General features: G+C 38.7%; 3 protein-coding genes across 3 annotated transcripts in view; 2 read left to right on the top strand and 1 right to left on the bottom strand.

Moving 5' to 3' along the window:
* The window catches only part of LOC122981768 (polymeric immunoglobulin receptor-like), a 724,120-nt gene that overhangs the window by 93,977 nt on the left and 612,625 nt on the right, over nucleotides 1-17,518 (bottom strand). The window lies entirely within an intron of this gene.
* Nucleotides 1-17,518, top strand: part of LOC122981723 — a 930,226-nt gene that overhangs the window by 444,264 nt on the left and 468,444 nt on the right. The window lies entirely within an intron of this gene.
* LOC122981797 (macrophage mannose receptor 1-like) lies at nucleotides 7,515-10,298 on the top strand. The gene is made up of 4 exons (XM_044350575.1): nucleotides 7,515-7,585; nucleotides 7,799-7,989; nucleotides 8,974-9,193; nucleotides 9,913-10,298. Exons 1-4 carry the CDS (start codon nucleotides 7,546-7,548, stop codon nucleotides 10,254-10,256), a joined length of 795 nt encoding a protein of 264 aa, XP_044206510.1. The 5' UTR covers nucleotides 7,515-7,545; the 3' UTR covers nucleotides 10,257-10,298.

Genomic DNA, 17,518 nt, shown 5'->3' with positions numbered 1-17,518 from the left:
GTAGTTTGGAAGCTTTATAGATGACAAGTTTACATTATTAACTTTTAGTTGATATTATGGGTGTGTATATATATATATATATATATATATATATATATATATATATATATATATATATATAGAGAGAGAGAGAGAGAGAGAGAGAGAGAGAGGCAGTGATCCTCCAAACACAGAGTGAGTTCAGACCATGGACACACAGAGACATGGTGCAAGTGGGTGAAGAACTGCCAAACCCACTAGTAGATACAAACACAATTAGGTCTAGAAGCCATTTGTTACGACCCTCTAAAAACAGCTCATCCACAGAAGGCCCAACATAATTAAAGAGTCAGGATAGTTCACAATAATTAAACCAATTTATTAACTAAAAACAACAACTACTAACAAAAGCTGGTGAACTGGCCAAAAAGAACAAAAAGAAGGGAAGACTGCCAGACCGACCTACAAAGGGTCGTAGGATCTGGGCTCTCCCCTCTAACCTAAATCTGCATAAAAACTAAACCTAACAGAAATAAAGCCGCGAAAACAACTACCGAACCCACCAAACAAACCAGAGACTAACAAAGGCAAAGCTAAAGCATAGCAAAACAAACACAAGAACAATCATCTGCTGCCAAGGCTGGAAAGTGGAGAAGAGAGAGTGCAAGCCACGTTCCTGCCCTCTTTATAGGTCCTCCCTCAGTCACCAGATCAGGGCCACCTGGGAGAAAGCACAACACATGATGAATAGAATATCACAGGTTATTCATATCCCATCCAACGGGGGGGAGTATGTAACACCATTAAAATAGAAAAAAGAGAGAGATAATGATAACAAAAACACAGAAAAACCAGGTTTTGAGGTGTTTTGACATAAAGCCTAAAAAGCTAACACTAACACTAACACTAACTAAAAAGTTGATTATTAGTTAAATCAGGAACAACAGAATCAGTAATTAAGAGATGTGATTTCACTCCAGCTCCATAAATGAGTGGGAGAATACTGGTAACAATGGGAGCTAGTGGCAATGCTGTCAGAGAATGGTACGCTGTTGCTTTACCAGTACAAGACAAAGATGGAAAGCGATCACTCTTGTCATCATGTTGTCCAGTAAACCCACATTGAACAAGATCTGGTGTGAAATTTGGGCATAGTGCACAGACAAGAGGGTGACAGTTAGCAAATTGACAGGTTTAGGTCATGTTATATAGCTTGTGAAATATCATCCTAGAACAGTGAGCACAGAGATAGCCGAAAGAAGCAAGCACACAATTACACTAGATATAAAAAGTGCTCAATATACAGCCCGTTCTCACTCCCAACTCGTCACATGTCACTGTCTGGAATCACAGAAGATGGGGATAGAGAAAAAGGGTTAGTCACCAGAGTATCAGGCTTCCCAGGTCAATATGTGCAACTGGGGCGGGTCACGCCACTGCACATGTACCAATGGGACCTGCAACCCTCAGGGCCCAGCTCAGAACTACTGGAAAAAGCATGTAGACAGAGGAAGTGCAGTACATAAAGCAGATAAGCTCATGCTGTACTACACACATTTCTTATGAACAGGATGAGACTGAGCTAGAGTGGTTCAGGAAAGGTTAAGAATAGACAGATGAGATGCGTGAGACAGGAGCAGAAGTATCAGAAGAACAAAGACAAAAGCTTTTTAAGTATATGACTCAGCACTACACATCTCCCTGAAGAAAAGAAAAGAGCAAAACAAAGTAGTGGGAAAACCTAAGACCATGAGTGAAGCAAATACTGAAGCACGGCAGTGGGGATAAACCAGGTAGACTTTTTTGATGTATTACAGTAATCATCTAAAGCATGCAGAACAGCATGCAGTATGACATTCATTGGTAAAAGAGGTGTACACTTACAAACAGAAGGCCTGCACAGAAAAACAACAACAATGGTTCAGTTGACAGCTGACTCCCCTGAGCTGACAGATATTCCTACAACTCTCTGGGCTAAAAGTAAATATGATGTTGGTCTGATTAAGCATGTGCAACCAATTGAAATCAATACCCAAATCAGAATACAGCTCATGTAAAGATCAATATCCATTGAAACCAGAGACTATTGAGGGTGCAACACCAGTTTTTAACTCATTCTTGAAAGCAGGAATTATTGTTACATGTGAAACCTCACAGGTCAGAACACCAATATTTCCTGAGATGAGTTAACAGATTTGTACAAAGACTTGTAGGCGGTGAACGCAGCAGCATATGCTCATGCACCTTATCTCATCACAGGTTCCATCAGATAGTTAGTGGTTTTCTGTTGTTGATTTGGCTAATTCATTTCCAGTATTTTTGTGCGCACGGATTTCCAGTGCTGGTTTTGCCTTCTCCTTTAAAGGAAAGACGTACACCTGGACCAGATCAGCCCAGCGTTATTGTGAAAGTCTGGCAATATTCTCTGCAGCATTAAATAAAACCTGGCAGGTTTGAGTCTGATGGAGGGGAGCACTCTCTAACAGTATGATTGATGACTTAATGATCTACTCACCAACGGAAGAGGCCTATGAAAATAAAGGCAGATTTACTGGATGCTGTATTGTTACCCGAAGAGCTGATAATATGCAAATATGAGGCGCATACAAATAACACAGACTCCATCTCAACAGGAAATACAAGAGAAGATGCAAAAGCAAAGCGTGCAGCGTAACCACTTCCTCTTTACACGTGCTGACCTGATACAACTACACCTGGAACACCAACAGCTGATTCCAAAGGTTTACAGAGCAGAACAACACCAGAGGAAAAACAGGATGGTATTTGATAGGCCCAAATGATCTCTTTCCCTTCTATACACATGTTGACACACGTGTTGAAAGGGGGGAACACTGACAGACACGAAAGGCCTCTCAAACTACTCAGTTTTTTTAAATAGTCTAATCTGTGCAAAACAGTAGTGCTGTGGCAAAGATGTTGATAAGAGAAACATTTCCAGATTAGGAATTCCAAGAAAAATCAGTAGTGATAATGGCACACATGTTGTGAATAAAGCAATCATTTTACTGTCTGAATATTTGGGAATTGACCTAAAACAATTCTGTGCCTACTATCCACAGAGTGGAGGGGCAGTAAGGAAATAAAAAAAACCTGACCAGATTAGCCGGTACAGGACTGAGCTGGACAAAGGCTCTGTGGCACAGAGGAATGTACTGATGAAATGCTGAGGTATTGTGCAAACTTGTCCTCTGTTCTTAGTGTAACAAACACACAGGTGTCAGACAAGCCTCTGAACTCTGAACTTTGAACTGTATGGACTGTTTCAACCCTTTCTTGTTGAGGTCACCATGAGGTCACACAGAGAAGGCCTACATGTAACCTGTGAGGCCTGACCACGAGGTGCTTGTTCCTTTGTTTGCCCCGAGACAAAAGAATAGCACCAAAAATGCTGCTTACAGACAATGGGAGTCCATTGCAAACTCCATTTCCAAGGATGCTTTGCGATTTTCTCACCTCAGCAGGGAACAGTCAACATACAGCCTCATTGGCGGAGACGCTCCTGCACAGCGAAGCGTCCTGATGACGCAGCCGTGACATCACCACCCCTTCAAAAACTGAACGTGCCCTGAAGCACACGCCTTTCCCGTGTCACTGAGCTAGGGGTAACTTCTGTTCCTCAGCTGACTAAAGGGGGTACCCCACGCATGTGTTTTCCCCTCATCGAAGACTCCCCTTGCCGGACGAGACGAGACTTCGCCCGTGTTCACCCGAACACATTCCTGGATCCGAGAGAGACCGCTGCTGCAACCAGCGTCCTCGAATTCCCTCGAGACGGAAGAAACGCTTCTTCACCGAATCGACTCTGCTGTTCTCTCCACCACGCCGCTAAGAGCCAGCTGCCGTGCTTTTCGCAGACCGTGTGAGAACGGCCACCGTCTGCATCCGAGCCCAGGACAAAGCCGGACATAACGACGGACTACACACAAACCCTGCTCGCTTTCTGAAGCGACCAAGTAAGAGGCATACGTCTGGGCAGAGGCAGTGTTAGTTGTGTGTTCTTATCAGCATCAGTTGCTGTTGTTTAGCATTTAGCTCTTAGCTTTTGCTATTGTTTGTTGTGCTGGAGACAGACCGCTGAGTCCATTTTTCCTGCTTTACTCTGAGGAGTATTTTAAGTTTGCTGCCTGTTTAGTTGTGTTCACCACACTAGACTGTTTTGTGTCTGTCCCGCTCTGGACTACTGCTGTGTTTGTGCCATCGTGAGTCAGGAAGTAAGTTGCTTTGTCGGTCAGAAACCAGACAACGTGTGTTAGAGACTGCCGTCCGTACGCGCACTGTCTGTGGACAAAGGAACCGCTTCTCTTCCTCTCACGATCGCTTTCTCTCCTTCTTCCCTCTCTCTTCTGACTAACACATACACGCGCGCACACACACACATACACGCACCGACATCTTTTGCACATCTGATGGTCAGATAACGTCGGACAAAGCTTCGCTTTGTTTTTCCTTATCCGCCATCAGACACGTGTTTTTCAGAGAAGTGGGTGAGTGCGAGACGCCGTCCACCAGGCGGCATCGTCTTGCTTCTGTCTAACTGAGACACCGCCACATTTCTGCCATCCGGTTCTCGCGCAACGTGACTTCCTCCCATAGTCACGTCCACGTCGCAGACCGACGACTTTATCACGTCAGGCCCCGTCACCATCTTGTCATACACACGCACGCTCACACACACACACACACGCACGCACACACACACGCATTGCCCTGCATGTGTCCAACCCTGTACATAGCTGTTTGTGTTTTGTTTGGTAGGATTAGATTTTAGGATAGTTGTTTATTGAATAAAGCATTTGTTAACTTTGTTAATTTTACTAAGTTTAATAAACACTGTTATATCTTTAAAGAGAAGTTCTTCTGTCATTATTGTGTGTAATATTGTGAAAAATGGCTGACTGAAGGAGTCAGAGCTTGAATTCACCCTTCTTTCTTCACCCTTGAATGTTGATATCTCTCAGATATTAACATTCTCGGTGAACTCCCATTTATGAGACTACCTTGTTTGGTTATTGGTCCCGGTTTCCAGGTGGTGCCCCTTATTTGTTAATTCATATTAATAATTCTATTAATTGTTATAATTAGTTAATTATCTTTGATAATTGATAATTATTGCAAATAATCAACTGTGTTCCTCACAGATCCAAAAGTTGGTGCCCGAATTATTGATTAAGGTTAACAATATCTTATTTTCATAATTCATAATTATCTATGATAATTATGAATTGTTGCTAATAACCAAACGCACTACTGCCCGTCCCAACACAGGTGAAAGCCCTTCCTCAGGAGAAGTCAGGCAACCTACATAACCTCGAGCCCGGAGACTGGGTTATGATAAACTAAAGGGGAAAACGTTGGAACCAGGCCAGGTGGAAAGGGCCGTAGCAGGTTCTCCTCACCACCGTCTCAGCAGTAAAGGTCACAGAGAGAACCACATGGGTGCACACCAGCCACTGCAAACGGGTAAACGTGCTGCCACTCGTGATGGAGGCTCAAGGAGAGAGTCCCATACTGCTCACAGATGAGGAAGAGAAGTAACTGAAGGTGAGGGCCGCTCTCATTGAGGTTTAAAAACCTACCAAGAGCCATCGGCTGCCACATATCAGGGAGAAGAGGATCACACTCACTGTGGTTTCAAAACCTGCTGAGAATCAATGGAGGCCACATGTCAGAGAAGTGACGACTTCTCACCTGCCGTTCACGAACACAGCAGCTGAAACATCCTCACTCGGTTAAGCCCTTGACTGAACGAAGTCCCTGTATCCTTTACATGTTCCACTAAAATGATTGAACGAGCATCTCGGAGCCTGATAACTGAACAGAGAGAGGTGCCCCGAGCTCTGAGAGAACACCTTTATTACCTGCTGTACCTGTTGATTAAGCAACGCTGTGATACTCCTGCGTTCAAAGACTTGAATTATTACAGACCGTTCCTTGTGTGAAACTTGAATGTGACACTGTCATGGAAATTGTCTGAAAACACTAAACACACATATTAAATAATACACAAAACACTGCTGGGTTGAAGATTAGAAAAATATTATTGTACAATAAGACAATAAGAGACAGAACACACAAAGATTTCCATCAGTACAAACAACAAACAAAGAGCAAACCTAATCTATTACAGTTGCAGAAGGAACAGAGAAATGATCTGTGATTGGTCAATATATCGGCTTATATGATTACAGCCAATGGCACACAGCCACGAGATATACATTTACATGCACATGTATGTTAGACGGGAGCCACATCTCCCAAGGACTCAGGAAACCAAGAGCCCCGAGCTATATGCGGCCTTTGACCCCTTAACATGTTCTGTTTACACCAAGACCCAGAATGTTACCTTATTTGGGCCTAAGCCAGGGTGGAAAGAAAGGAGTGGGCCTCCTAAGGTACATTCTTTCTCTCAAGGACATACACACATTAACAAAGCAAAGGAACAATGATATTTCTTCCAGAATTCTGTACGTTAAATTGATAAGCCAATCCTTTGGGCTTTCATTGCCTTTACAACACATACTCATGAAATATATGACTCACCCACGGGGGTGCGAGTAATTGCACACACCTTGTATACAGTGGTTTGTGTAAAGTGAGCATTGATAATTTAGACAAACCTCAAGCACTGACTTGTTTTGAAGAACACCCATTCACAGGTGTTATTTCAGTAACTGAGTTTAAAGTGTGGTATTTTACTATTTGGTCCACACCTGTGACCTCTGTCAGGAGTCTTCATTGCTCTTGAGGATCCTTTGAACCCGACCGATTGTTGGGTTGGACAGAGCCTACAGGACACAGGGTAGATAACTGAAGATTTAAAGTTAGCATGGAATGCTAAAAGGGGGAGTGAAATGGAAACTTATACTCTTATGTTTATTGTCTTTAGATTATATTATATTGTGTTATGTTTTACTGTCCCACAACTAAGTGAACAATATAATATAATAGTCTGTCTTACTCTGTGCTTTTCAAAAAAGCAGTGAACATTTTCTGGTTTCTTTAGTCCTCTATGACAGTAAACTGAATATCTTTGGGTTGTGGAAAAAACAAAACTATTGAAGACGACAGCTTGGGCTTTGGGAAACACTGATTGACATGTTTCATCGTTTTCTGACATTTTATAGATCAAACAACTAATAAATTATTTGAGAAAATAATCAACAGATTAATCGATGATAAAAAATAACCTTAGTTGAAGCCCTATACATCACTGCCTTAAGATGAATAATAATCATTCATCACAGATTTTCTTGGCTTTATGTGGCTGCAGTCAGTAAGAAACCTCCATCATACTGGGACAAACAAACCAATATCAAACTGTTTTTGGACAAGAGGATCAATCTTGACCTGATATTCAGTACAGCATCAGAAAACCTACATAATGGGCCAGTGAGAAACTGAAGAGCCTGATAGGAAAATAATAAACATTAATAACCACTTTGCATGAAGCTAATAAAAGTGAGGTACTGTAAAAGGTTAATGTATAATCTACAACTGCATATCAACAGTCACAGACTAAAAGAGAGAAGCAGAAAGAAACAGACGATGATGGAGAAAGTTCTTCTCAGCATCACAGCTGCATCAGGCAAGTGTTTTTTATGTATGTATATTTATATTTATATATTCATATATATATGAAATGCAAAATGATAGTTTATGTTTTTTATGTTCATCACATCCATATTGGAAGTTCACATCCATAATTTTTACTGCCAAAAACAATGACACACATGAATACATTGAAATGAAAAGTCATTTTTAGGCCAGATCTAATCATTGTGCATGTCTGTCATCACAGTGCTGTGTGCCGTCTCATCATACGCTCAACGTCAGTACCACTTTGTTTATGAGCCAAAGACCATGACTGAAGCGCAGAGTTACTGCAGAGACAATTACACTGACCTGGCCACGATAGACAACATGGAGGATGTGACGATCCTGAACAACATGGCAGATTTAAGCAAAATGGTCTACCCGGAATACAGCTATGTGAATTCACTTTTCTCTACTATCTACTCTGTCTCTCTTTGATTTTACATTTTTGACAATGACAGTATGTAGCTGAGAGGTGTGACTGTCACACACGCTGAGCTGCTGCTTTAGTATATTTTCTTCAGGCTGTGATGAACATTTTAGTACAAATGTTCCACTTTCTCAGTAAATATGGCCCAATGAGTTTGTTTTTAAGTGGGACTTTATGTGGGAGCAATAACAGAAAGCAAAATGTGCAATATATGTATAAATATCAGGAAACTGGACAACAAAGACACAATATTTACAAAAATGTTTTTAATTTCATATTGTAATAATATGAAAAAGAATAAGAATAATACATTTTGTCATAAAGCTCATTTCATGAACAAAATGCAGCTCAAAGTTCTTGACAAGTTGAAAAGAGCAGACAATTTAAACAAAGAAGAATTTAAAGTTAAATTAAAAAATTAAATAAAATAAAACAATGATAATAAATATGTATAAATAGTTCCAGTCAACAGAAACCCGGTACTGCGTAACAATAATTATCATCACTTTCACCACATTATTATTTTAATAATTGTAATAATTATTATATTATTATGTACCATTAAATTACTGAATTTATAGCACAAGCAACTAAAAATGTATCAGTTACTTTAGGTAAAATCTCCTCTTAAAGTCAGAGTGTGAATGGAAATTTTATGCAAAAGTATTGATCAGCTTTAAAGGACGGGTTCACAATTTTTTATAACTGTCTTAAAACATCAGTCAGGAGCGACAGTATAGATTTTGGCCTCCATCACTTCCATTGAAAGCACATTTGAAGGATCTTTCAATAGTCAGTATGAACAGGAGGAATGATTACAGCGAGGAAAACCTCTTTCACTGTTCATATGGACTCCTGACTGCTGGTTTAACACACTGGAAACATTGTGAATTGTCCTATAAGCTGAACAAGGACAAATGCTGTATAACACAATAAAATCTTACTTTCAGGGATTCTGGATAGGACTGTACGATGACGTGAACAGCTGGAGGTGGTCGCTGTCAGACAGACATTTCTACAAACTCGGGGAGGCTGAGTTCAGAAAATGGTACCCTGGGGAACCATCCAACTATCGCAGTGCAGAACACTGCACACAGATGTATAATGGTGGACAATGGAACGATGACGATTGTACCAAATCCTTTCGTGCAGTCTGCTCTGATGTCAGAGGTGAGAGTTATAACTAATGGTTTGTTCTTCTGAAGTTACTCTTCAGTTTCCTCTTGATTTGGGCCTAAATAGTCCGTTACATAAAAAGCACATGTGTTCAATTCAAGGTGTGAAGTTGAGTCATGAAGCCAGTTTATATGAAGCCTGTTGACCCATTCAGCTCCACCATTAACACAAGTTTATCCCACATCACTGCCTCAGTCGAAAGGGGTAAGAAAAGGAGGCAAAGTGGCTCTGATGTGTCTTTATGGATGAATGTGTGCTTGCATATTCATATGTATGCAGCTCCATACTGAGATTTATCATTCAAAAATAATAATAAACATAATCATCACCTCAAAATTGTACTTGTACAGTACTTAAGTGAATATATTTAGTTACTTTCCACCACTGGATGCAGAACATCTAAAGAGTGAAGTGTGGACATGTGAAGAGGCTGTTAAAAATACTCATTAATATTTCTTAAGATGTCAGTGTCTTCAATTATTATTTTAATGAATGCAGTCTTTTATTGAAGTGGTTCTCAGTGGATTTATAATGACACAGAAACTGCTACAGAAACTGGCATTATTCATTATTCACTAATGTAAGTAACAGACAGGAAACAGGGGTAGTAAGAGGGGAACGACATGCAACAAATGTCTGTAGCTGTAGGCTACCAAGACCTGGGAAAACTGTATGTCACTTCTACACAGTTCTTCACTGTGGTCTATTTTCAGGGTCAAATGTGACATTTGTCCTCATCAACACTATCATGACATGGACTGAGGCCCAGAGCCACTGCAGAGAGCACTACACAGACCTGGCCAGTGTGAGAAATGAAGAAGAGAACCAGAAGGTGAAGGATCTGATACCTGCAGGACAAAAAGTCTGGATCGGCCTCTTCAGAGACTCCTGGAAGTGGTCTGATGGAAGCAACTCCTCCTTTAGGAACTGGTCTCCATCGGAACCTAATGGCGGCAATGAGTATTGTGTGGCAGCAGACTTTGGCCGTTCTGGACAATGGGAGGACTGGACCTGTGATGTGAAGAAAGCATTTGTTTGCTACAAAGGTAAGCCATGATTCAGTTAGCCTTTAAAGGATGGTTCACAATGTTTCCAGTGTGTCTTAAACCAGCAGTCAGGAGTCCATATGAACAGTGAAAGAGGTTTTCCTCGCTGTAATCATTCCTCCTGTTCATACTGACTATTAAAAGATCCTTCAAATGTGCTTTCAATGTAAGTGATGGAGGCCAAAATCCACAGTGTGTCAACATTTAAAAGTCTCTGTGAAGCTTATATGAGGCTTCAGCAGTCTGAGTTAGTCATATCAAGTGGATATCTGACACATTTACAGTCTTTTTAGCATGAAATTCCCTCTTTGTGTTTCCTCAGACAGTGTTTCCCTGTCGAGCTGCGGTGGAAGTATAGTAACAAAAAGAGATACTCTGGCACTAAAAAGACTGTAACGTTGAAAGATATCTACTTGATTTGACTCATTTGGACGCTGAAGCTTCATATTAGCTTCAGATAAACTTTGAAATACATTTTTGCACAGAAGGAGGACTGTGGATTTTGTCCCCCATCACTTCCATTGTAAGTGCATATGAAGGGATCTTCTAATGGTCAGTATGAACAGTCAAGCCATGATTCAGTTAGCCTTTAAAGGATGGTTCACAATGTTTCCAGTGTGTCTTAAACCAGCAGTCAGGTGTCCATATGAACAGTGAAAGAGGTTTTCCTCGCTGTAATCATTCCTCCTGTTCATACTGACTATTAAAAGATCCTTCAAATGTGCTTTCAATGTAAGTGATGGAGGCCAAAATCCACAGTGTGTCAACATTTAAAAGTCTCTGTGAAGCTTCTATTCAACTTCAGCAGTCTGAGTTAGTCATATCAAGTGGATATCTGACACATTTACAGTCTTTTTAGCATCAAATTCCCTCTTTGTGTTTCCTCGGATAGTGTTTCCCTGTCGAGCTGCGGTGGAAGTATAGTAACAAAAAGAGAGACTTTGGCACTAAAAAGACTGTAACGTTGAAAGATATCTACTTGATTTGACTCATTTGGACGCTGAAGCTTCATATTAGCTTCAGATAAACTTTGAAATACATTTTTGAAATACGGAAGGAGGACTGTGGATTTTGTCCCCCATCACTTCCATTGTAAGTGCATATGAAGGGATCTTCTAATGGTCAGTATGAACAGTCAAGTCAAGTCAATTTATTTATTAAGCATATTTAAAAACAACAGAAGTTGACCCAATTGCTTTACACAGACTGAGAAATACAATCAAATGTAAACACAGACAAATTAATAGTGTAGAATAAAATAAATAAAAATAAATCCTACAAACACAACAACATTGCACAGAGGACGAATCACTAATAGAGAGAACAAATAAAATAAAAACAGAGCGTAACTATTCATGTCTACATGATAACTATTAACAGGCTGAAGAAAAGAGATGGGTCTTCCAACAGGTTTTAAAAATATCAGTTGAGTGGGAGCATCTAATAATGAGCAGCAAACTGTTGCACAGTTTAGGGTCGACAATGGAAAATACCCGATCAGCTCTGAATTTTAACTGTCGGTGTGGAATGACAAACAGTGATTGGTCGGCAGATCTGAGGGGATCAGGAATTCAGAAAGATAAGCTGGAGTCTGTCCATGCAGTGCTTTAAAAACAAATAAAGAATGTTAAAATCAATTCTGCATTTTACTGATAACCAGTGAAGAAAGGTCAGTGCAGGAGGAGATAAAAGCATCTACCATGGTCCCTAAATCCTTAACAGACAGAAATGATTTTAGTTTTGTAAGTGATCTGAGATGGAAGAAGCTGCTGCTGACAACGGACTTCATTTGTTTATCATATTTTAAACCAGAATCAAAGATAGTGCTGAGATTTCTTGAGTGGAAGTTAACATTCAATTTTAGAGGCACTGAGGTTTTGCAAAAGTCTGAAAATTAGGGCCTCAGTTTTATCCTGGTTTAGCTGCAGGAAGCTTTTTGCCATCCAGGATTTTACATCCTCAATGCAGCTCAGCAGGAGTTAAAACAGCTCGGATCAGCAGGACTGAGGGGGAGGTACAGCTGGGTGTCATCTGCATAGCAATGGTAAGAGATATATGAAGCATAAGATAATAATAATAATAATAATAATAATAATAATAATAATAATAATAATAATAATACCTATAAATTATCAAATATATATATAATAATGAAAATTATTCAGCAAGAATGAGTCGAAGTGTTTGACTTGAGGCTAACGTATTGCAATGCTAAGGGGAAGCTAATTCAACTTCAGTAAAGAAATTATATTTTAATTTTAATGGTATACGACATCAACCCTTGATCACAAAGCCACATTATGCCTTAGTGTTGAAGACAGAAGTTATCTCAGGGCCCTTTCCACATAGAGCAGGTCTACACTGAACTCTTTAATTTACGGAGACCCAACATTAACCCATGAGCAGCACTTTGTGACAGCAGCAAGGAAAGAAAACTCCCCTTTAACGGGAAGAAACCTCAAGCAGAACCGGACTCTAGGTGGACGCCATCTGCCTTGACCGGTTGGGTTGAGACAGAAAGAAGGAGGGAGGGAGAGAGAGACACAAAGAAGCATAATAACAACAACAATAATAATAACACTGATAATAATAATAATAATAGAGATGTGACTAATAATTATCATAACAATAATAGCAGGAGAAGATGTCGACGCAGGACACCCACAGGACAACGCCACCATCCCTGCAACATCTCTGCAGCCATGGCCCACAACTCAGACTCCAGATTTTCCTTCAAGACAAGAAAGCACAAAAACTCAGATTTTTATGCAGTTTATATGTTGGTATGAAAAATGTGTCAATAAAACAACACTCAGAAGACAAAGTGAGCTTATGAAGCCTGTTTGTTTTTCAAAGCGCCTGTTTCAAAGTACGTGGTGCGAGTGAGTCTGAAGAAGAACTCCGCTCTGGATCTGAATGACCCTGTTGTGATGGAGAACATCTTGAAGCAGGTAGATCATGTTTGATCTCTTTAAAACATTTATGTGTCATCATTACTGAAAGCAGACTAGAGTTAAAAGAAGAAAGAATAAATCATCTGAAGTTAAACTGTAATAAATATGAATATTAAAGTGTGAAGCAGGTTGTTTCTAAAACAGAGATTCCAGATGAGGAAAATGTAACTGAACAAGAGCTTTTAGCGAAAAGTTTTCTCTGTGAACAGTGATGGAAAGTAAGTAAGTACATTTACTCAAGTACTGTACTGTAGTACAGTTTTGAGGTACTTGTACTTTACTTGAGTATTTCCATGTGATGCTACTTTCTACATTTCAGAGGGAAATATTGCACTTTCTACTCCACTACATTTATTTGACAGCTTTAGTTACTTTTCAGATGAAGATTTGACACAATGGATAATATAACAAGCTTTTAAAATACAACACATTGTTAAAGATGAAACCAGTGGAAAACAGATTTGTGTATCAGAACTTTGTTTTTTCTTCTTTCCTCTCCCTTTAATCATCTCACGACCCCTCAGATTTATCTGCTGACCCTTTGGAGGGGCCGACCCCTAGGTTGGGAACCACTGGACTAAACTAGCTAACTGTATATAAAGTAGTGTAAACTAGCTCCACCTCCAGCAGCTACAACAGTAACATGCTGCTCTAACACTGATGCTTCACTATTAATAATCTAATGATGTCATATATAATAATATATCAGTCAGACGGACCAAACCACTACTTTTACTGCAATACTTTAACTACATCAAGCTCATAATACTTATGTACTTTTACTGCAATACTTTAACTACATCAAGCTCATAATACTTATGTACTTTTACTGCAATACTTTAACTACATCAAGCTCATAATACTTATGTACTTTTACTGCAATACTTTAACTACATCAAGCTCATAATACTTATGTACTTTTACTGCAATACTTTAACTACATCAAGCTCATAATACTTATGTACTTTTACTGTAGTAGGTTTTTCATGCAGGACTTTTACTTGTAATGGAGTATTTTGACACTGCTGTATTTTTACTTCAGTAAAGGGTCTGAGTACTCCTTCCACCACTGTCTGTGACTGATATTCAGGACAGTAAATGTTTTTGTATCTCAGCTCAAACAGAGGCTAAAGCAGAAGGGGGTGAATGGAGACGTCAAACTGAGCTGGAGGAAGCAGTCCGATGGAAAAGTCTTCCACAAGGTCGAGAAGAAGACAAAGAAAGATGAGTTTTAATGTTGTGTAGAAGTTGGTCCGTCTATTTCCATGAAAGATTTTTTCCTTCATCCTTTAAAAGTGTAAAATATATTTTCTTGTGGTCTTTAAATTATACAAATAATGATCATACTGTATGTATTTTTATGCTGTCACCTTATTAGAAATTATTTTATTGGTTAGTGCATAAAATAGTTATAGTTTCTGGACAACAATGCAGGAATAAGATATACCAGGCTTTGATACACACACAATACTTGTTAGTAGATCAGTTCATTGTTGGTTTGGATCCAAACATGAGATTTGTTGACAAGAAGAAAAATATAGAAAGTTGCCAGAATGATCCTTTAAAGGTTTGAGCTGCACACAAAGACATTCATATATATACAAACACACTTTTACCTGCATATACTCAGCTGTGCATGAATTTTATTAAACAGATAGCAAGCAATAAGCATTCACAAACACATCTCATTAAATCTCAGAGACGAGATAAACAGAATTACATTAAATAAAAATATTATGTTGATACTACAAAATAAAAAGAAAGAAGAAGAAGAGGAAAGAAATATTATTTACTGTACATATTTCTTTTCTCTTCTTATAACCATCATTTCTCACTCCAGTTGTCCAACAGTCACCACTTTACTGGGAAGTTACTGATATGTGTGTTTAAGACATTTTTTAAAAAGATGATGAATGAATTCAACAAAACATTAAAAACCTTATTTAAATGAGAATTTAACCACATTACTGGAACATAAAGGAAGATGAAGATGTTAAGACTGTATAGTAGAATATAAATGAATGAGTAGGACAAGTCTGTAATAAATTAGTAGGAATGATGTTGAATTATGAAGTTAATACATTTTCAGTTTATGTCAGAAAGGTGAAGATTCTACTTTATGTTTATTATTGAGGTCACAGTGGGCGGTGGTGCACTGGACTATGTTAGATTGCACTGGTGTTCCTAATAAAATGCTCGCTGAGTGTATATAACTGTAAGAATGATCATCTTTTAAATTGTTCCATAAGTGATTAAAACAAGACAATCAATGTCAAAGTGTGTGTCAGCCTGGTTCAGAACAGCAGCTGCAGGTGTTTTCTTGATACTATCACAAGAGATCATCAAAGTCAGACATTTTCAAATCTTCACATGTTGTAGGCACTTTAATGATCAGCAATTCACAAATTATTTATAGGCTATTTCTAAAATACAAAATGTTTGTTAAAACAATTGAAATGGAACAGCTTTTTCACTAAAGTAGGTATTTGAAAGATGAATCATTTTAATTAATATTTCTGTCAATAGACTGAAGATATTTTGATTATTACATTTTCTCTTTTCTCTATTGTATCTTTGAATTTATTAATATTCATACCAACATTTACATCAATGAAAATGTTCAATAATTGAAGAGTGAAGCTTTATTAATGTAATGGATATATTATTGCCTTGAAGTTAATAAAGATCATTAACTGCAGATTGTGGTCAGTAGTTGTCTGTGGACGTGGTCAAACAAAATTATAGCAAAAAGGGAAAATTACTGAACAAATGTGCAGAGTAAACAAATCATTCACCATAAACTGTTACTGTAATGAGTACTTTTACCTTAATACTTTAAGTACATTTTGCTGATAATACTTAGGCCATATAATTTTATGTACGGTAGGTTTTTCATGCAGGACTTTTACTTGTAACGGAGTATTTTTACATTAAGGATGTAAATACCTCTTCCACCACTGCTAAAAATATATATACACATTGAAGTCATATTGAATAACTTTGCTCCATGGAGCTTGTAATGCAGACAGCCTTATGCTCTATATGATGATGTGTTCAGTGACCTGTTAGCCTCACAAAACCGAGATTATATTTCTAGACGACATTTCAGTGAAGCTGTACACGTGACTGGGCCAAACACTAATCGATTAATTGAGAAAATAATCAGCAGATTAATTGATAATGAAAATAATTGTTAGTTGCCGCTCTACCTGTGAGCATCCATGACTTACACAGACTGACACACTGGAGGGAACTACAGAGGCCAGGAGGTGTCAGGGGGCAGGATTTTGAGAAGTCTTTGTATGATTCATAATTTGTGCCTTCAAATTATTAATCGTTCTTAAAACTACTCATTTGCAGTTTTGTTGTTTTTCTTAATAAATCCCATGGTTTGATTGTTTTAAAAGGTGTTAGAGTTTTACTTTGGGTAAATGGTGGATTGTTGTTCATAAGGCCAACCAAGAGTGAGACTTAACACCATCACAACAAAGCTTTGTTACGTCACACACGTATCCGGAGTGTGTTGTGCACATGTGTGAGACTGCGAGTGTGTTGGTTGAATCATAGGGGTTGATGGCGGAGCGGGTGCTTGTCAATCTCCAATAATGTTTAAGGAACCTTTACATGCCAGCAACATCGGTGTCATGTGAACAGGTCGTCTCCAAAGCTGGAGAGGTAGTGAGCAAGAAGAGGAGCAGACTGAAGCCCAGTTCTGTGGAAATGACTGTTTTTGAATGAAAATATTTAAACCCCTGCCCATACAAATGAAAATCCCCCACGTGTCTTAATTTCTTTTTTCAGTAGAACAATCATTTTCCTGATTACAGCAAAGTAATGCAGACAGTTTTATTCCTTTATGTCATCTCACTGTTTAAAGCCTGTTACTTATTATCAGAGTTTATAAAAGTAATAAGGGGTTACTAGAAACCTTATTAATAAATGACTAATTATCTCCATATATATTTATACATCCACACACTGAGACAGTTTTTGGTAAATAACTTTTATTGAATAAAATATGACTGAAAACATTAAACAGATGACAGCAATGAGTTCACTTATATTTTGCCTGTTATGACGTCTCACCCTGAATCCTTACATATAAAAGCAACGTCAAAGTCGCCCAGCAGATGTCGCCATTTAAACTGTATCAAATGCTTGGAAACTGAACCATTTTCAACACAATTGCTTCATATGATTCACTGTTTCAGAAAGCCTTGTTCCTCCCATCACTAATCAACACTGCTTACTTATGAAATAGTGAAAGGAAACTTAAAAAAAATGAATTTCAGGAATACGGTGTGCTGTAAGGGACAAAC

This window comes from Thunnus albacares, chromosome 5, assembly GCF_914725855.1.
Source record: "Thunnus albacares chromosome 5, fThuAlb1.1, whole genome shotgun sequence".
In the NCBI taxonomy this organism is placed as follows: domain Eukaryota; kingdom Metazoa; phylum Chordata; class Actinopteri; order Scombriformes; family Scombridae; genus Thunnus; species Thunnus albacares.
This window is presented reverse-complemented; position numbering and strand designations above follow the sequence as displayed.